This window comes from Crassostrea angulata, chromosome 3 (genome assembly GCF_025612915.1).
Source record: "Crassostrea angulata isolate pt1a10 chromosome 3, ASM2561291v2, whole genome shotgun sequence".
In the NCBI taxonomy this organism is placed as follows: Eukaryota; Metazoa; Mollusca; class Bivalvia; order Ostreida; family Ostreidae; genus Magallana; species Magallana angulata.
Window position 1 is genome coordinate 53,805,160 of NC_069113.1, and position 21,771 is coordinate 53,826,930.

The window sequence follows — 21,771 nt, forward strand, 5'->3', positions numbered from 1 at the left end:
AGAGATAAATTTGGGCTTGCAATGTGGTAAAAGAGATTTGTATAGATTATTTATAGTCAAAATAAAAACGAAGTCATGTTTGTGGTTCATTTTATACGCAAATACAACGTTTCATACGACTATAAAACCCTCGCTTCTTTGTAAGCATACAAAAAAGATCAAATCAAGTTTGGCCATTCACAGATCCGTCGTCTGGTGGTTTCACACCTCACCATCTGTATTGCTGTATTTTTCCGGTTGAGGGCGCTGCAGTCTAGTTGGTCAAGTTCTAATTGGTCGGTGGTAGTCACTCTTATGTCTGACACCGCGGCGCCATTGAGCCACCTCCAGTAACCCTCGTTGTCAGCGTCCGTGGCCCCAATGTGCCAGAAATTGGCGTCAGGGTCTGAAACACGATGAAATGTGCCACCGAATTAAATGTAGAAATATTTTGTTGATATCTATAGAATCGGAGACATGAATAACATGTCTCTGATACAAACAAGGAATAACATTTGTATCCATCAAAAATGGTAATTCGTGAAACTTTAACTCTCTAGTCATTTTCATGTCCACAGCGTATCATAACAAATGCTCCAATCTCTTGCATGTGTAACAATTTTGTTGCGTTTTGAACTTGGTTTAAAATGATGTTGACAAATCATTCAGGTGATTTAATGAAACCATCTCAATGATTGTTCGAAAATTATTCATACACAGAAGTGCTTCTTGGTTAGATATTTTTTTCTTTTTGTTTTTTATCATCTGATAGTTATTACACGTTCTGACATATTGGCTAATACAATCCGTTAAAATTTCTACAATGAGTTCGAGGTTATGTCGCTATTGTTAGTGGTTTCTACACTTACATATATGGCCAATATAACCGGTCATGAATTCTATTTTTGGTACCGTGTCCAGCATCATAAGTTGGCCGCCGATTTCCTGACATGCGTCACGTGACTGATTCCACGGTAACGTGTTTGTAAACAAATCAAAGCACAAGCGGTATTTGCTATTGAAAGTATGGCCTTGTTTTTCGCACTCTACAAGAGAAAAAAAAAACCTTAAAATAACATAGTTTTATTCAGATAAACAGAAAATTAATGGTGTAAATTCTAATTAATTGGTCAAAATCAAAACATATTTTGATGTTTCGACTCATTCACTTCCACATAGAACCGAGTAAATGTTACGACAACGACATTGTGAAAAATAATCACTTTAACCTTCAACCCAAGCAAGCTAAAAACTTAGACACGGTAGAGAAATATGATATCATATTGCTTTTTTCATTTTCAAAAAATTGAAATTTGTTTTACGTATGCCGACTTTTCAGGCACGTACAGCCTATGAGGTGTAGGGGGCAGGGTAGCACCCCCTCCCCCCTCTGTTTGTCAAAAAACAATTAACATGTTGTCCGGTAAATTTTTAATGTACTGGGTGGGTGTACAACAAGACCATGTAGTAAATTTTGTATTTACACCTAGTACATTTAAAATTTACACTGTGACATATGTAAGAATGAAATTTATTTAATTAAATTTATTTCTTAAATTTTGATTTTTAAAATTAATTTAAGTCTAGAAGATAGAACGCAATATTTTAAAAGATACTGGATGGTCTACATATTATCCATCATACAGTACGATTTTAAATATTATATTTTAATCTATAAACAGTAACTTATCCAAAAAAATCAAATGAGATAGCTGTGAAGATTCAACACTTTCCTCTTTATTGATACATATATATTATTATAATAGTAACTTGACCCAAAGGGTCGGATCACGTCGAGTTTGCAGGCGCGGATCATCAGATCAAACGGGACGCGAAGCGTCGAGTTTGATCTGATGATCCGCGCCTGGCAACGAGACGTGATCCGGCTCTTTGGATCAAGTTACTGTTATAATGATAAATTTATTATACACCCTTGTCTTTTTAAAAGTTTTAATTACAAAACTTTGTTTTTAAAATCAAATGTATCATGTTCACTTATATAACAATGCTATTTTGAAACGAACTCCTTTAAAACGCGCTAAAAATACAGACGTTATTTAACGCGTTCTACATCAACAGTTTCAGAGAGAGGTGATACGGAATCAGAAACCAACATTGTGGTTATCCGGAAACTCGGATCACACTCCGTAAAATTTACAGTATCAAGAAGGGAAAATTGAAGAGTATATAATAAAGACCTTTTCACGAAATGACCCCTCTAAATTTTCGGATAGTTTAAAATGTTTTGTAGTGATAATGTTTTTGTAATACAGAGGACGCATTATTTTAAGACCGATTAGGAATTGGAGGTTTGGTGAAATTAATGTTTTTAAAATTCGGTGGGGGGGGGGGGTGCGTAGATTTTAAAATATATATATTAAAATACAACTATATCGGTAATAAATACATGAAAATATCTAAATAATTTTTGTAAAAATAGATAAATGTTTCTTGGTATGCCTTCTTCAGTACACCGATTATTTTATGGAATTAGTGAGAATTATAGAGACTGTATTTAAAAGGCATGTGGTGAAGTAAATGCAAAGCTGATGGAATATATTAGTAAGTTATTATTGTACCTGGTGAGATCTTGACAAAGTTTTGTATGCCGTAGATGTTCATAGATGTGTAATTCTGAAATGAGTACGGCTTGCAGATAGATAGAGAGGAGTCGTAAAATATCCCAGCACAATTTCCTGTTCCTGCACACGCCAAACAGCACGTGATCAAGCCCACGCCTTCTTTTGACGAGATCACACCAGAGGTCGCTATTGAAGGGGAAGTTAAAATGGCGCCATCTATCAGTTCAAAGGTTACAGAGTTCATACCTAATCAAAAAAAAATATATAGAAACTATATCAAAATAATTATCATTCAAATAAAACCTTTCTTGAAGTCATTTCTTGGAATATCGACTTTGTAAGAGAAAAGCATATCGATCGAACACGGCCGAAATCGACAAGCTTTGTGTGTATACCGGTATGTACATGTAGTTGATGTACATATATCATATATTATAAATATATGAATAAAAGGGTCATATATTTACTTATATTATTTTCTCTAGGGCAAACGAAGTCATTATGATGGTGAAATTTGAATATTTTTAATGGCATTTAGCATAGATGCTCTTTTTATTAACTCAAGTTAACAAAACAAAATGCATGTATGCCTTTAATAGCACACAGTGAAAATAATATTTTGTCGTCTTGAAAAGGGGAACTTTTACCATCGCAACGTTGCCACATCGCATGGTCATTAAATTTTCCTCACACATCATCGTATCTATCGATATCGTCATACATACGACCGATATAGGATCATCGTCATAGAATCTCAAAAACATCATAAAACAGCAAACTCGTAACATCGCAACGCCGTTTTATCGCATAGCGTTGGTTGCAATAATAATACAGCTGGAAAATGGCAACAAAATTACTTCAGAGACATTGGAGTTTCAGGTCGTGTTAATAGGAGAAGTTAAAACCCTAAAAAGGAAAAAAAATAATCAGAGGGTCGAGAAAGACACAGATTAACTGTAGCAGGAAGAATACATGCATTTTCGCCGTACTTTATGCAAGCAATAAGGCCTAAAAGAATCAATATTGAGTTCCCCCAACATTTACCGAGAGAAGTTCAATGACAAAAAATCATTACTTGTTTAGGTGCGCATGCCTCAAGTTAAAAAAAATACTTTAACACAAACAAGTGTCCCCAAAAGACAACACATTCGTTCATTATTAATTACTGTTGTAATAGGTTCCACTTTTGAATATGAAAACATCACAGGCAACGAAGTGCTAGTAATTCGACGACTGTGAAATTAAACAGTGGGTCTGGATAGCATCATCAACCGTAACATGAAACATCTCTTGTTTAAGTCTTATGATATAGAGGATACCCATGTTGATCTATTCTTATGATATAGAGGATACGTACCCATGTTGATCTATTCTTATGATATAGAGGATACCCATGTTGATTTATTCTTATGATATAGGTATACCCATGTTGATCTATTCTTATGATATAGAGGATACCCATGTTGATCTATTCTTATGACATAGAGGATACCCATGTTGATCTATTTTTATGATATATAGGATACCCATGTTGATATATTCTTATGACATAGAGGATACCCATGTCAACTTGATCGTTTTCAATGGACATATTTTATTTATCGAGGCTGGGGTCGAACCTAAATCATTCTGCTTAAAAGGGACGGTCACACTACCACTACACCCTGCATCAACTACTGAAAGTAAATGGAGCCAACGATTATGATGATGATGGTGATGATAACGACGACGACGACGATAGTTTTCCTATTAATTCAATACAGCCTTACTTTTGCCGTCTTCCTATGCAAAATTACATTTACATATAACTTATTCCCCCCCCCCCCCCCCCCGTCGGAATAAAAAAAAGGAAACATCAATAAAATACAAACAACAACAAAAACAAACATGAAAATTCTGAAAATCCTTTAACATTGCTCTTAGATCTTCTTTGAGAATTGGTGTATCTCATGTATTTTTGATGTTTTTTATTGCATTTCCACCGTTGCGGCATCACATGATACGAAATTCATTGCATTCACAGAAAAAGTTTCGCTTCATATTTTGCTTCAGGTAGTTTGTGTGTCCCGTGACCCGCTGTACACAAATCGACCGGTCTTTCCTTGTTACATGTGATTAAAATCAGGATTATAAGTCAAAGATGAACAGAATAACAACGTTATTTTTTATTCAGATTATCGCAATCTAATTAAAATTAGACTTGTAAATCCGCTCCTCTACGATACGCTATACAAGTAGGTACGTTCAGAGTTGTACCGTTGGTGAAATTGAGATTTACCGCTGGCAGTATTTGGTTGCCATCGGTGAACTATGGTGGCCATTGGTCGCCAAGTGCTGCCATTTGTAGCAATTTGTATAGGTAGTACCATGAACGATTTTTGGTCAAATTCAAACAAATGGTATCTTTTGGTTACACTTGGTTACCAATTGTAACCATCTGAACACATAAAACAGTTGAAAACAAAACAAAATACCTTTTCTCTGTGAAGTGTGACCGTTTCCCTTTAAAACAGCTTCATTGAGTGATTTGTTATGCTTAAAAAGTCATTATAATACCAAACTTTGATGACAACTTTGTTAAATTCCCAATTATAAAAAGAAGTCTACAAAAATACTACCAATCCATAATTAATACAAAGAAAGTAAAGATTAATTGCAAAATTGATAATAGATATTTAACGCCAGCAAAAATGTATATAAATAGAATCAATTTTAACAGGAGCTTGGACTTTGGGTAGTTGTCCCAAACAGCAATGTGACATAGGCCTATTAATAATTTCTTTGTTGGCCATGGATCTTTGAAATCTATAAAGCAATTTCTACGCAATATGTGCATATTTTACTCGATATCAACATCCTTTTAACTTCATTTGATGCAAGAAATAATAACGTCTTACCGAAAGTCCAAGCTCGAATATCAAAATGCTGGTTCTCTATCACATACTTTCTATAATACCGAGCGCAGCGAGAGGCGGGCGAAGCCCGCCTCGCGAAGCGAGGATTAATGGTAACACGTATGTATAAGAAAATCAGTGAAAAATGAAAGTTGAATCGGGGGTACTAAGGCCAAAAAAAATTTCTTCCAGCCCTGGGCGCCGCCATATTGGCAGCCATTTTGTTTTTAAAAAGTTAGTTTGATCATTGATTGACTGGTACTTATCGATGTGTATTGCCCCTAAACTCGATTAAATAAGTTCCAGTGTTTCAATAGAAGGTAATTTGAATTAAAAGAAATTAAAAAGGAAAACAGATAAGTTTCAATAGTGCTTCAATCAAGAAACACGATTAGTTCTATGTATGTCTTATCAAATTATCAGATGGAAAATAAAAACATTAACATCAAGGAACTGATCTTTTAGATACTGAATAAAGTATTCAATTTTGTTACCGCGTTATTTATATGAATCAGATTGATACTCAATGAAAGAAGAAATTTTAAAAAAAAATTCGGAATAACGTCACTCTCTTCGGCTATTTCCGAAGACAAAACGTGTACGTTTTACGTCTGAAACATGACGTCATAATGTAGACTGAGCACGCGACGTTTACTTAAACTTTAGCTAATGATTTGAGAAGGCAACCGGACGGATCCTACTGTGTGCGTTTCAAATAAATTTTGTTCTACAAAAATCAAACTGCACTGTGTTAAATCTGCGCTCGGTCCAACGGTCACACCGTTTACATATTACTATACTCTGTCCCAAGATATTCTGGATTTACATTTGGCTTAATTGCCTGATATTCATAAATACCTCAGGGTTCAAACGATGTTCATTCAAAAGTATGAAAAATTTCCAAGATTTCTTAGTCAAAACGCCCCTGTTAGCTTATCAGGTTTCAATACAATGCTAAAAAATCTTATGTCTACGGAGATTTTGTATTGCAGCAAGCCCGGATGATAACGTTGAAAAATTGCGCGATGCATTCCGAGTGTATTCCGAATAGAGAAAAGATGTAAACATTCCCCATTATAAATCTCCGTAAGGAATCTGTTTTCGTTCTTGTGAATTTTTCCGAGTGAAAGATGATAATTAGTCAATGAAATTATCTTGGAAAATATCCCTTTCAACTATTTCAATTGCACTTCTTTCACAGGTATGTGTATTTATATTAAAAATCGTCCAAATGTGCTGCATAAATATCTTGGGACAGACTATAAAATGTTTCTGGGTATAGAAACGGGTTTTAGAAGCCCTCAGTTGTCTTAGATTGTCTTCAAAATATTCTAAAGTCTTTTTTTACATCAGTACTATAGGCATCTTATATCCCACCATGTTGAATTAGCATATGGCGTCACCTACCAACTTGTCCAAGCTCTAGGCTGCTGGTAGATTTGGTGACCTTATTTGAAATTGAAAGTACACCAATGGTCAACATTGGTAACCAATTGCTACCACTGGGAACCATTTGTAGACATTGGCGACCGAACTTGCCGTTGGTAACAATCTGGTGAACTCTGAACGCTATAGTGTAGCGATCGTACGTGAGCGGATCTAAGATCTAATTTTAATTAGATTGAGATTATCGTACCCAGGAATTAGGTCTTGCCAAGAATATAAGACCACCTCCTTGATTTCCAAACCAACACTCTCAGCTGAATCGAGAATGTTAAACATTTCACATTGCTCCTGAAGATTCTTTTAATTGGAGTACTACTGAGAAATTCTTATTTACAATTTTCAGTATGTGTAATATTTTCTATCGAACTACTAGTATCCCTTTAATAATCTAAGTTTGTTGTTTGGTAAATATTGAAAACAAATAGAAGTTGACAGGCCAATGGGTTTATCCATTCCACTTTACCGCGGGATTACCAAACTGATTAATTGTCAGAATGCAAATAATCAAAAATTTTAATAGCCCTTAGGTGAAGATAATTCGCAAAAATGGATAGATTCGTGGCAGACAATTTATTTTTGGACGTGAAGAGAAGTGTGATATACTGAATCAGTGAATTAATTCCTGGATTAAACTCTTTTTATTGCATGTTTTGTTGTCCACAGACTTAACCTAACAATATTTCTTTTTATGTAGGCAGAAATTGTCTTGTACTATATTGTTTTAATTATAGTTTAGGTAATTATCTATGCCTGAAAAGGTTTTTTTTTTTCTTTTTAGGTCAACTGCTCGTGATTTTACATTAGATCCAGCGAAAGTTCGCCCAGCAAAGCCAGCCATTTTCTTCCGTCTCCCGTCCTTTTCTTTTCTTTTTTTTTTTTGGTTTGAATGACTATTATGTATTCATCCCATAGTCCGTCTGTTTCTCCGTGTATGTCTTCTTGTCTTCTTTGTGTTTGTTTGAACAACACAATTTTCGTCTATGCCAGCCGCCAGTGTGCATGTAAATAACCATAATAAGTTTCTCGATCCATACGTTGAACTATATTACTATTTTACTTCTTAAATTTAAGCTAACATTTTTTATAAACAATCCTTCAGATCGGAGATTCTTTACGTACATTAAATGTTGAAACCTTTAAGTTAAAAAGGCAAACAATGTAAACACGGACAAGAGAGCATTTGTGGATACATGTAGTAAATATTTAATTAAAGAATATATTGCTCTCTTTGTTGATTTAATACGTTTTGATCACATGTAAATGGGGACATTGCAGAGATAAAAAGCATAAGCCGTGTCAGACGGTTTCTTCATTTTTTTCCTAAAATGATTACAACCACTGTATTCTTTAATAACAATAAAAAAGTATTGTTAATTAACATCTTACCTTTTCATTTAATTTTGGCAAATTAAAGTTATGATAACGCACGTATATATTTTCTAGTTGTTTTTACTCCCCCTTATAACTGTAGCCATTTTTGGACATGTCATGGAGGTGGCTTTTTTGATTTTATACAGTTTCATTGACTTGTTTTAACTGCATCAACCGATGAAAATTATCACGTAAAAAAATAACGGAGATGTTCATCTTTATCCAGTAACTTAAGTTAAATCCTTCTCCATGCCATTAGGCACATAATGGCCGGTGTTTATCCCCGGTTTCCGTGGTGGTCATTGACTCCCCCGTGATGGGACACCAGTCTATCGCAGGTTACCTCACACAGGCCAAAGCCCAGTTTCAGCTGAATGGACTGAGACAATGTTGATTAAATGCACGGCACCCAACGCAAAGTGACCGCAACGGGTTTTAAACCAGCGACCTTTCGATTACTGGCCTAACGCCAATGACCACTGCATGAGCCATGTGCTCAACTATCAAGAGCATCAATAAATGCTTATGTTTAATAATTTTTACGAATTAAAAAATACATAAATAGATAGATAAATAAATAAATAAATAAATAGATAAATAAATAAATAAATAAATAAAGTTTCTCTGTTTATGTACCCGTGAAGACTACAACACAGTCCTACCTTGTACATGCATGGCCGATGTAGCCACACTCATAACAGCTATAGTCAAAGCTAGCTTCATTTCCATCGCATGGTCTCGCGTTTATTCACAGACTGTTTCGAAAGCCTCCAGATAAACAATGAAGAAATCTGTTGATTCGTTCAGCTGCTGATTTGATGCGAAGTAATCACACGAGAGCACGAATGGCAGGAACTGTTACAGTCCAACATCGCTTGATTTACAGACTGTGTATGTCTTAGTACAGCCACCAATCAGATCTGGAGGACTCCGCCGGAATACGCGCCGTCTAGACTATGGAATCGGTTTGGAGAGAGAGAGAGAGAGAGAGAGAGAGAGAGAGAGAGGGGGGGGTCGGACCGGACAAACGGACGGACACATACGTAAAGAAATCTTAAGAGACACATACGTAAAGAAGTCTTAAGAGAAGATTAGTGTTAAACCTGAGGTGGATTGCCTGACGTGTGCTGTGTTTATCAAAATTATCAAAAAAATGTCAGCGATGTTTCAATTATAACTAAATTGGCTCCCTGCATGCTAAATAAGCCATTTGAAGCATAGATAAATGGGTTTTTGCTTTTATTTCGCTCCTAATTAACTAGACTTAGTGATTTAAATTATTTATTGTAGGGACACAGCTTTGACGTACTACTATGATAATGATTATCAGTAAAACTGGTCTGACTACTATCTGATTAAATTCGCTTACTTGAAAGATACTTAATCAATATTGTATTTATTAAATCGGAAATACTTTTTTTTTAGATTGCATCAAGATCGATCTACTAAGTTCCAAGGGAGGAAGACAATACTATATCAAATTAAATGCTTCATCAAATGAAACCTTTTCATGATATCCCTCTGGATGTCTTTTTGTATTAATCCAGTAGGTATAGGATTTTTATCGGTAAAAATGATGCAAATAAATAATGTTTCATTTAAATTTGTTGCGCAGCTAGCTAGAAGAAAATTTCAATAAGCAAAAACGTATGCAGATTAAAGAAAATTTACAGTAAACCTTTGATAGTCTAAAACCTTTGTAGATAGATATTCATTGTATGGGGTTTTGAAAAAAAAAAAGAGGCGAAATCACAAATCAAGACAATTATCGGATATACAAAAAAGTAAAAAAAAAAACAAAAACAAAAACAAAACAACAACAACAACAATTAACGATAAAGCCCCAGGTGGTGACGATGCAGTAAGTGAATATATAACGACAACCAATGAGACCCTTGTAAACTACCAGTATGCAGAATTATTAGATCAAATTTTGATTTTGATAGTGACAGAGTAGCAAAGGATATGCTATTCCGGGAATAGTTAAACCAGTTTACAAGAGCAAGGGTAACAGAAGCCAACCAGAAAATTACAGACCAATTACATGTTCTCATTTTGGATGTAAAGGAAAACGTTATACTAAATACATTTAATCATTGTAGAACAAACAGGTTTTGCAATTGATGCCTAGAGTAGAGTTATAAGATCTGAATAGTCTCCCTTTTTATAAAAATTGTAACAATAGCACTGGACAACCAGCTTTTATGAAATAAAAAACCTTGTCTGATGTGGTGCTACAGAATGATACTTGGTCAACAAACAGTCTGAAGAACGACCCATTTTGATGTCATGTATTGATATGATTATAATTAAATTTCTTACTCCAAGTAATACAAAAACTGCACCAGTATTTTCCAATGTACTACTATTCTCTTCATCATGTAAATTAAAGCCTGAATTATACTGATCAACAAACCCTTGAAAACCTGTACACATCTTTTTTGGTCTGATGTTTAACTTTAATTAAAACTGTTTTAGATTATTCTTTAATTCTCAATTATCTTAAACCATCGTTTATCAATATGTCACTTTTTATTACATTAAGTCGCTTATAAATTTTCTTACTGACAATTTTTTCAGAATTATACCTTACGGGTAAACAGATCACAAACGTACACATCACAATCTTATAGATCACAAATTTAACTTATAGATCACGAACTTAAAGATCACAAACATACATGTATATAGATCGCAAACTTATAGATCACTATAGTAGTAAAAGATCAAAGCCTCTAGTAAAAGATCAAAGCTTCTGATAAACAACTTTTTTGAAACAGTTTATTTGACATTTAGAAAATTGTCTCTAAAACAAACTGCCACCTCTCCCACTTTTGAGGACATTTGTTTGAGGAAAAAAATGATCAGAAAACTTAACATATATATCAACTGCAACCCCACCCTTGCAAACCGCTAACATAAAAAAAATGATTTTTCTCCTAATTCGTAATTTTACAAAATATCTCGTTTAGCAGGGCATAAATACGTAGATCCGCCTCTTAATTTTTGTAAACGGGGAAAACACTTCTTCGCGCATGCGCTACGCACTTGCCGCCATGTTTCATGGATCACAACATTGGGGGAAAAAAGAAATCTTTGTGTACATCTGGAAGCAATGATGTATAGATAACACTTTGGAGGAATTTTATTTATTTTTGAGGTTTTAACATCTTATGTTAGGATGGCGTGTTTGGCCAATTTGAAACAAGACATTAAATTCTTGGAAAGTGTTTTTCCAAAAGACCACAAAGTTTTCCAGATTTTGTCAGCTTCGGTTGACGAGTTAACGTGTCGTTTTGTAAGCAGAGATGGGCGAAAATATGATGTCCACGCTAATATAATGGTAAGTGGTCGGTTGAAATACTAGTTTCACGATTTTCTCTCAGATAAGTCTATTGTTTCTACGTCCACTCGGTATCACGCAGCTGATTCAAAGATTATGTCATCACCAGCTGTAAAGTGAACGTTGGGAATAAAAAAGGAAGTGAATTTCATATCGTGATAATTGACCCCATCTCTAACGACTTATTGTGTTGTATTATCTGTGTTAAATTTAAACTCTATCAGTCGGTACTACGTTTTATTTCCATCTTTGAATAGGAAACCTACCCCCAGTCTGCTCCTATATGGTTCAGTGAAGATGACGACACCATAGTCAGCAATGTTATATCTCGCCTTAGTGAGGCCCCTCCAGACAAAAATAATGTAAGACAAATTTCATGACTTAAACGTTTACAGGAATTAATGTAATGGACAATTGACACTCATAATGTGATAAAAAATGGAGAAATAACCTTACCCAAAATAAAGCAATAAACATTGAAAATAGAAAGTTAACTTATTTTTCGAAGTTTAGTAAGAAAATATTATATTTTCCTTAGATGATAAACATTGGCTTCTAAGTTCTTCCAATAAAGATTATTATAAAAGTAAACCTTATTTGACCGTATTTTAGATTCTTCACCAAGTGCGTATTCTAGTGACCGAGCTTTGTGATTTGTTTGATATGTCAGCCACAGATTCCATAAATCAACTGGACAAGTTTCTTCGAGACAGGGTAAGTTCTTGTGATGTCTCAGAATAAAAACCTATGGAAAAAATCATGTGCATGTGTGTCCCAATGAAAAAGGCACACTCAGAGTATACTCAGGAATAGAGAAAAGTCCATAAGAAAGAATTGAAAATCATCTATAGCTGGAAGTCATGCTGAAAAAAAATTCTCAATGACATGCATTATAAAGAATTAACCAGAGCTGAGTTTAAAATTGTGAAAGCATAGAAAATAATATGCTCCAAGGAAATGAGTTTTAACATTGTAATTATTTGTTGTTGTATAAATGCCCAGTGACACAGCTGTTGTTCTTCCATTCTCAGGGTCTGATGATGCAGCTCAGAAAGGAAAGCTCGGATGAAGAGGAGGAGGAAGATGAAGACCACTATGACATGGAGGAGGATTTATCAACGTGAGTCTGTGAATTGATGATGATAGTGATGCGTGCACAAATCATTTAGGGGGAGTCAATATGGCAGGCTTATGTTGTATCGTAGGATGAATATTGGTGTGTTAGTAGGGAAAAAATCTGTAAGAGAAGATGTATAATGGTAATATATTTCATATTTGTTTTTGAAATAATATCATTGTTGTTTGACAGCATATCCTAAAAAATTACTTTAAACTTCTTGAAAAAAGTTTAAAGTACACAAGTTTAAAAGGTTAATTTAATCAATCACTAAGGAAAAAATGTGTTTTCAATGGGCAGGATGTCACCTTCAGTGAATTATGTCACAGCATGCATACATCATCAAATATGTCAAGGTGATCAAAAAGTCAGCTGATTTACCTGTGGGTGAATGAAATAATGTAGACAATGATTACTGAAGAATTATTAATATTTGTTGGGGTCAAATTTAGTGGATTGCTGAAATTTTATAAGTTCTTAGGGATGTAATTTTGTGTATTTTTTAATACCTACCAAAGGAAATATGACTTTATAACCCTAATTTATTAATTTGTGAAGGATGTTAATTCGTGGCTGAGAGGTACCCACAAAAATTGAACCGCCACAAAGTCTAATAATTCCACAGTATACAGTGCATTTGTATTGATAATGTTTGAGAAATTAATGCTTTAAAGCAAATCATGGAAAGGGTAAAAAAAAATTGTAATATGTTTTTATTAAAAATGGAATTATAATATGAAATCCTAACATATTGTTCTAATACATGATGTTTCATAATATGAAAACAGGAGTGAACAGAAGATGAAAGATGTTGAAGGAATCGACACAGAACAAGTCTTGGTGCTAGAGAGGTTAAAACAGAACCAGAGACAGGATTATCTCAAGGTAAGAAACAGAATCATCTCAAGGTAAGAAACATTTAGAATTATCTCAAGGTATGAAACAGAATTATCTGAACGTAAGAACCACACAAGAGCATCTTACAGTAAGATTGAAACACCATCTCAAGGTAAGAACTAGAAAAGATTATCTCAAGCTGAAAACCAGACAGGATTTTCTCCAGGTATTGCAGGTAAGAATCAAACAAAATTATGTCAAAGTAAGAACAGAGACAAGACTATCTTAAGGAAAGACCCAACCTCAAAATAAACACTACACTAGGATTATCTCCAGGCAAACTCCAGAATAAAGATAATACCAAGGTGAGGTAACTTACTGTTACAACAGTCTGTAGATGAAGATGTGTCTGATGAGACTGTCATATGAAGTAAGATTAAAATCTTAATTTGATTTCAGAGTTCTTTGTCTGTGCAGGGTGTTGAAAATTTTTGTAATAAAACACATTACAGCTAACATGTTTTTATCAAATTCAGATATTAACACAAAAAGTAATTTTCATTTTATCACAGCAAAGAATTGTAAATTTTGTTTATAATAACATAAATCTGGCCACCGTTCTTTGTTCAAGTGTTGAGAATGGCATATTATGTTTTAATTGACGAGAGCTTTGTTTTCCTTTAATCATGTGTTCATAGTATGGCCACTGTTTTGTAGGGCTCTGTCACAGGTTCTGTTCAAGCCACAGACAGACTGATGAAGGAGCTGAGGGATGTCTACCGCTCAGACAGCTATAAAATGGGTAAGTTAGTACAGGGAGCTATAGAATGGGTAAATTATTACGTAGGGCTATAAAATGGGTAAGTTATTACAAAGAGCTATAAAATGGGTAAGTTATTACATAGAGCTATAAAATAGGTAAGTTATTACATAGAGCTATAAAATGGGTAATTTAGTACAGGGAGTTACAGAATGGGTAAGTTATTACAGGGAACTATAAAATGGATAAGTTAGTACAGGGAGTTATAAAATGGGTAAGTTATTACAGGGAGCTGTAGAATGGGTAAGTTATTGCAGGGAGTTATTAAATAGGTATGTTATTACAGGGAGCTGTAGAATGGGTAAGTTATTACTGGGTGGGTGGGGGGGGTATTAAGTAGGTAAGTTATTACAGTTAAAATGGGTATGCTATTACAAGGGGGGGGGGGAGAGATAAATGGTAAATTATTACATGTAGTTATTTTTGATGAATATAAAGCTTTGACAAAGCTAAACAGCATAAAACCTGGTAAGCTATGACAAAGAGAATAAAATTTATTTCAAATTCTGACTTCCATGCATAAAATAGTGAAGTTTTGACTGACAAGGAGTTATTCTGAACATGAACAAATCTTAAAAATGTTTAATTAAAGAGTTCTGATGAAGATGGTTGATGTGTGAATGTAACTTGCTTTCTTTTTACAGGTATATATTCAGTTGATCTAGTCAATGACAGCTTGTATGAGTGGAGTGTCAAGTTAAAAAAGTAAGTCTGACCTTTTGTGTACTTATTCAAGAAATCCGTTTCCAAATCTTTATACATGTATTAATCTGAAATTGATTTAATATGCAATATTCTGTCTTCAGTAGCACATGTAGATGACATTTATTTTTTATCAAGATGGGAATGTAGTAGAGTAAATTAAAGAAACACCGCAATGAATATATTATTGGGGCCCTGCTCTGTGGGTGCTTTTAGTGATCAGTCAGTCTGTTCGGCGTCACTTGTCTGGAGCATATATCTTTCCTCTTTTCCCAATCTAGTTAATAATTCACCTACAGTGTGCCATTGAGTAAATGGTATGCAGTGCTTTGAAAAAAGTTTCTATATATAAGATTAAGGTCAGAGAAGAATAATGTGTAAAATCCTTGTCCGGATCATATATATTTTGTCTCCTTGGTCTATTCTGGTTCATACTTTAACTACATATTGTCCATTGTCAAAGGGTGTGCAGTGTCCTTAAACAAAGTTTCTGAGTCAAAGTCATATCATATTGCTGATTTCTCAGGCCTCTCACATCCATTTTTGGTACTGGGGTATTTGGTAATTTGGTAATTTTAAATTATTTTTAAAAGAAATTATTTTTAACGGGGAACATATGTGTATAATAATGAGGAAGAAAAAAGTTTATCCACAATGTGTATTACAAGTTTAAAAAGAAGATGTAAAATTTCCCAAAAGGTTTTTGTGTAATTATTATATGACAAAGAAAAAAAAATGAAACAGGTTTTTAGAATTTTAAAAAAGTTATCTTATTTGTATATTAATGTAAGATTTAAACTATTTTTGAATTTATACCTTTTACAGATAAATGTTTCTTGATTGTGTTAGCTCAATGACAATATTTATAAAATCAGTCTTTGTACTTCTCTGTATTTGGGGTATTAGTCCAACCCTTTGACCCAATTACTACCGTTTTGTAGAGGGTCTGTTTAGATAAATAATTAACAGCCTATCAACTATCTGTAATATCAGGATTAAAAGTAATAAACATCGTTTTTATTAAAATTACACTGTTTCTGTCTGAGGAAATTCTGGCTAAGTTACCAATCACAAGAAACGGTTTACAACGCGGTAGTGTTGCACATCTGTACAGAGCTTTAATGACTGCTGAACATACATGATATATACATGTATTAGGAATTAGAATAATTTTCTCTTAAATTACATTATTAATTTTAGGCAATCTCAAATTGGGAAAAAAACCACTCAATTTTGGGAAAAAAGATGCCTTTTTCACGTTGGGAATGGGGCCGAATATCGACCCCAATGAAAGAGAATCGAGAGGCCTGTTTCTTGTGTCTGTGGTTTCCAGGGTTGACTCTATAATGCATTTAATGCATTTAGTATTGTATGTAGTGAGTTCACTGTGTCTGTGTGTTCCAGGGTTGACTCTGTAATACATTAAGTATTGTATGCAGTAAGTTCACTGAGTCTGTGTGTTCCAGGGTTGACTCTGTAATACATTCAGTATTGTATGCAGTGAGTTCATTGTATATGTTCACTGTGTCTGTGTGTTCCAGGGTGGATTCGGACAGCTCCCTCCATCAGGACCTACAACAGTACAAAAAAGAACATGGCAAGGACCACATCCTCCTCAACTTCACCTTCAAGGTCAGTGGCCAGCAACCAGTTCATAGGGGTCAGCATGGCTCTCAGTAGCCTCCATTATACACCAGATAATTATTCAGTTGCCACATACTATATACCATACAATAGCAATCTATTGCATATCAGATAATCAGTAACAACCTATAATGTACCAGATAATAGATGGTCACTCATCATATACCAGAAAATTGAAAGTCACCAATAATGATCCAGATAATTACTCAGTAACCACAGCCCACCCAATATACAACTGGTTTAAACTATGTGGAATCAGCTTTGGCTTATTAACCATGAAGTGGTTTATATAAAGATAGGCCCCAGTGCAGATCATTCTAGTATGAATGTGGTATATAAGTATAAGTTTAAGTATACATATACTAAAATTTATGTAACTAAGGCAATATTTTATACAATATAAATTGAACTTTACTTTTAAGGGCATTGTCACCATTTTTTTCACTGCTTTTGTTCAAATTTCATTTTTTATGTTTTGAATGCCTTGGAAATCCATTTCTAATAATGAATCAAAATTTGAGTGTCAGTCGAAGAGTTATAAGCAAGATAAAGACCTAACAACTTTTTTTCATATAAACAAGGTACGAATCCTTTTTTGTTTACATTGGTTCAATATACTGCTAAAAATTCTTTTTCAAGCTAATTTATGTCAGTTCTAATTCAATTTAAGCATAGATAAATAGTTCCCAGCATTTATCTTGTATCTAAAAGTCGAATGTATACATTAACACTCAATACAGAAACAAAGCTTTGTTAACATATGACAAAGTATTGTGAGCTCTGTATCTCGCTTGTAACACAACTGACCCTGAAATCTTGGTTGACCATTACAAATGCCTAACTGAAGGATCGTAAACATTAATAATGGAGAAATAATTTTTTACCAAAATGCTGACCATGCCCTTTAAAAGCAGAATTAAATATTTTCGAAAAATTTACATGTTACAAACAGTGTAACCATTGTTTTATTTTTCTGAAGATGCTAATCTTGAGTCCCTGTTTTCAGGATAACTTCCCCTTTGAGCCTCCATTTGTACGGGTTGTCAATCCAGTCCTGAACGGGGGATATGTCCTACATGGAGGGGCTATATGTATGGAGTTATTAACTCGCCAGGTAAGCGATGGATATACAGTGTATATCCAAAGAATAAATGGTAATGATTATCAAAGCTTTACAGGTAAATTCTATTAGAACTGTTTCTACAAGAGCTGGGACTTTTGGCAGTATGTGTCAAACTCCAATTTGATGATGGTAGGGTCTACCCATGGTTAACTGTCCAGTCATTGACTTGTATGTGTATGATAGTTTATTATAGATATGCATTGGAGGTGATCAGTTTACTGTGTCTACAAAGGGACTATTCAGTGCACTCTGTCAACACATACAAAATATTGAAGGAAATAAGTTTTACAACTTTCAAAGAAATTTAACAAGAAATTATGGCAAAATTAAATTTGTAGTAGCCGTTTTATTTTTAAAAAAGTAAGTGATCTTTTTACATGGTGAAAATTTATCAAATTGTCTTTTTAATGATTAATATACATTGTTATACATTGTACAAAAGACAAAGTTTAAAAAATTAATAATCTTTTGAATTTGAAATCTAATGACTAACTTCTGCAGTCTGATGACTTACGATAATTGATTAGGAAGAGATACACATCAGAAAGTAATTCATTATCTGATTAATTATTTAAAAGACCTCATAGGCTATTAACTTTGATCAGTGAGAGTATCAAGGTTTGATAAGTCTGAACTTTCTTTATAATGATAAATCTACATTGCTTGTTAGTTTTGTTTTTAGTCCCTAAATAGTGGATATAGAACAACAGAAACTGATAGGGTGTGTTACTGTGTTAGTGGAGAAAACCTTTACACTCAGATTTCTTAAGCTTTGCATTATTCTTAAGCATTCTAATAAGTCAAACCTGGTTCATTTGTAAAGTTGTCGGTAAGTTATTTTTGGATATATTTGATATTATTCAGTATTTCTATATACAACTTAAATTTTATTTGGCTTGATTTACATTAAAAAACATTTCCTTTCATAAGAGGATGCTCCACTTAGCAGTGCTCTTGTTAATAATTGTATTATTTAGGATTAAAAAAGATGGGTCATACAATCATACAATAAATATGAATTGACCGGTCAGCAGTTTCAATATAATACTTCATGCTGGTGCTGTGTGTCACCCCTCCATATTATCCATGTAATGCTTCATGCTGACGCTGTGTGTTGTAGGGATGGAGCAGTGCCTATGGGATGGAGTCAGTGATCCTACAGATCAGCGCCACACTGGTCAAGGGCAAGGCCAGGATCCAGTTCAGTGCATCAAAGGTAGGCTGTAATAGTGTGTATCAAGGGCAAGGCCAGAATCAAGTTCAGTGCTTCAAAGGTAGGCTGTAATAGTGTGTATCAAGGGCAAGGCCAGAATCAAGTTCAGTGCTTCAAAGGTAGGCTGTAATAGTGTATATAAAGGGCAGGGTCATGAAGGATGTAATAGTGAATATCAAGGGAAGGATGTTATAGTGTACATCAAGGAAAGGATGTAGAAATGTTTGTTACACTGTCATGTTATTAAATATTGAAATTTATATTCTATACAATACCCTCAGCATTAGCAAGACACTTGGCAACGGAAAACAAAATGTTACATGGGTTAAATTTTGTTTGTCGGATCGCTGTAGAATTCACCTCATTCTCAAAGTTCTCTTTAAAAAATGGTGCCTGTTTAGGAAGGTAACAGTTGAAACTGACACACCTTAAAACCATTTTCAACCTTTGCTTCATGTCGGTTGACAGTGGTTTCTCAAGGGTGTCAATTTTAAATGTTACCTTCTCAAACAGGCACTATTTATAAAGCAACAAAAGGCAAATCCAGGTGTCAGTAAGGATGTAATAATATTATCAGGATCAAAGTTCAGTAGTTCAAAGGTCGGCTGGTATAGTGTATATCAAGATCAGACCCAGGATCTTGTTCAGTGTCTTCAGTAGGTTATTTATTTACATTAATATTGTATTTAGGTCTGAAGTAATCCAATTCATCACCAGAATTCTCTTTTGTAATGATAGTTACAAAATAAATGTAATGAGTATTTCTGGGTATACATATATAGCTTAATCGAATAAGCAATGTTGAGAAATGTATTGGTGATTTAATAAGATCAGTTTTGCCTTATTAAATTTTTACATAAAAGAGTTGTCTTCTTTTTCAGAATCAGTATAGCTTAGCAAGGGCCCAACAGTCTTTCAAATCTCTGGTGCATATACATGAAAAAAATGGTGAGTTTATACATGGGTTTTCCTTATTAACAATTCATTTTGTTGCCGATTGCGATGATTGTACTTAAAATTCAGACTTTATTAAGTGCAAAAAATAAATTGCACTACTTAATTTCAAAAATGAATATTGTATCATAAGCTGAAGATATAATTGATTTATCATACAGTAAAACACGGTTATAACGAAGTGCCAGGAACTGGTGATTTTGCTTCGTTATAAGCGTAATTTGTTGTTTCCCTCAAGTTTACAACATATAATGAAGTCACAAGTAATGAAAATCAGTTTGGTGTTAGCATCAATTCATTTTATTATTCTTTCATGTTAAATACTGAAATCTGATTGGTTTAGACGCAGTTGATAATCCGTTCTATTACCCTTAGAGTTAGCAACACACTTGGCAATAGGTAACACAACGAATTGTTACATGAGCGTAAGTTATACGCGTACGGTTCGCCGGAGAATTCACTTCATTTCTATATAAAAGCAGTAAAATTTTCTTCAAAATTAAGACATTCAGTATAATAAAATAAACAGGTACTATTTATATAATAGGCATGTTCGCTATAACCTTGTTTTACTGTACAATGTAAAGCACATAAGTGATTTAAAATTAGGACTAAACGTTACGGAAAGTTTTTCTTGTGAAGTAAATCACAGTGTTATAATTATTTTTTTGGCTTATTATGAACTACTTTGTGAACACATGCGTTTGAAGTCACTCCTTGATTTGTTCCCAGGTTGGTTCACACCCCCTAAGGAGGATGGATAACCCCAGACCAAAGATTCTCTTCCTTTACACATTGTGATCATCTTCATCCAATCTTCTGTCATCTCTGTTCATTGCTGGGACTCGGGGAGACATTAATGCTACCACTGGTGTCAAATACCTTGGGTGGTGTAAAGCGTCAACTCTTTTACTGGTGTCCAATACCGCAGGTGGTTTGTGTATAAAAGACGATGAAAATACTTGTTCAAGTGGATAAGACTATTACTTGACTTCCTGATGGTAGTGTTGCTCTACTTAATGTATTTCAATGAATTGAGAGAAAGAGAGAGCGAGAAAGAGGGGTGTTCATGCTAATTTGAGAGAGAATAAGCAAGAATAAGAGCAGATTTTGTTTTAAGTTGTCTTCAAGATATGCAAGTTTTACTACATGTTTTGTCTTGAGCTATAATGTATCATTTCCAATGTTAAAACTCATACACCAGCTGTGTGATGAATGTGGATTCTCTTGATGTAATGTTACTGTATCAATTAGAGACGTCTGGCTTCTCTCCGTTGGTTCTGTATGCAATTAACCAACTCTGTTAAATAAACATTAGATGATATTAAGCTTGGTTCACTTGTTATTAGTACACATGACATGAGCTGTAACTTCCTGGAAACACAAGCGAGTGATTCTGTTCACCTGTCATATTCTCAATTCTCTATAAATAGGACCAATGTAATCCCCTCTCCCGAATGTAGGTATGTTTATTTTAACTAATGTATTTGTGTTTTCTAAAGTCTGAAAATATAATGCAAATATTATTTAAGAAACGTTGTTTTTCATTGAAATATATTATGTTTAGAGGTTTATACATACTTATACACTTGTTTTTTTTACAGGACATGCTTTGGCTATCTAAATGAGAAGAACTCGATGTTCGAATTATTTGTGATAATGAATTAAGAAAAAAAATATTTACTAGTACTTGAAGTGATGATGCACATTAAACATTACAAATGCAATCTTCAATGCATGGATGTA

The 21,771-nt window shown here is 34.0% G+C and overlaps 2 protein-coding genes across 3 annotated transcripts; one reads left to right on the top strand and one right to left on the bottom strand.

Annotated features, from left to right (window-relative positions):
* Positions 1 to 58: 58 nt before the first annotated feature.
* LOC128177717 (uncharacterized) lies at positions 59 to 9,219 on the bottom strand. Of its 2 annotated transcripts, none has more exons than XM_052844543.1 (4): positions 8,935 to 9,219; positions 2,559 to 2,807; positions 849 to 1,025; positions 59 to 385 (listed from the first exon to the last, which is right to left on the bottom strand). In XM_052844543.1, the coding sequence occupies exons 1-4, from the start codon at positions 8,999 to 9,001 to the stop codon at positions 159 to 161; spliced, it is 720 nt and encodes a 239-aa protein (XP_052700503.1). In that variant the 5' UTR covers positions 9,002 to 9,219; the 3' UTR covers positions 59 to 158. The 2 variants fall into 2 exon arrangements, with proteins under 2 accessions (XP_052700503.1, XP_052700504.1); XM_052844544.1 differs by lacking the exon at positions 8,935 to 9,219 and adding an exon at positions 5,459 to 5,758.
* A 2,087-nt stretch (positions 9,220 to 11,306) lies between these two features.
* Positions 11,307 to 21,353, top strand: LOC128175215 (ubiquitin-conjugating enzyme E2 Q2-like). Its single transcript, XM_052840668.1, has 12 exons — positions 11,307 to 11,615; positions 11,873 to 11,977; positions 12,228 to 12,329; positions 12,647 to 12,735; positions 13,521 to 13,617; positions 14,287 to 14,371; positions 15,034 to 15,094; positions 16,633 to 16,723; positions 17,742 to 17,849; positions 18,979 to 19,074; positions 19,953 to 20,019; positions 20,758 to 21,353. The coding sequence occupies exons 1-12, from the start codon at positions 11,454 to 11,456 to the stop codon at positions 20,787 to 20,789; spliced, it is 1,095 nt and encodes a 364-aa protein (XP_052696628.1). The 5' UTR covers positions 11,307 to 11,453; the 3' UTR covers positions 20,790 to 21,353.
* The last annotated feature ends 418 nt before the right edge of the window (positions 21,354 to 21,771 follow it).

Coding starts and splice junctions, on each gene's coding strand:
- LOC128175215 (XM_052840668.1), top strand. CDS start 11,454: ATGGCGTGTTTGGCCAATTTGAAACAAGACATTAAATTCTTGGAAAGT. Junction 12,330..12,646: donor ACAAGTTTCTTCGAGACAGG/GTAAGTTCTTGT, acceptor TTCCATTCTCAG/GGTCTGATGATGCAGCTCAG. Junction 13,618..14,286: donor AGAGACAGGATTATCTCAAG/GTAAGAAACAGA, acceptor ACTGTTTTGTAG/GGCTCTGTCACAGGTTCTGT.
- LOC128177717 (XM_052844543.1), bottom strand. CDS start 9,001: ATGGAAATGAAGCTAGCTTTGACTATAGCTGTTATGAGTGTGGCTACA. Junction 2,808..8,934: donor ATCGGCCATGCATGTACAAG/GTAGGACTGTGT, acceptor TTTTTTGATTAG/GTATGAACTCTGTAACCTTT. Junction 386..848: donor CGGTTATATTGGCCATATAT/GTAAGTGTAGAA, acceptor ATCGTGTTTCAG/ACCCTGACGCCAATTTCTGG.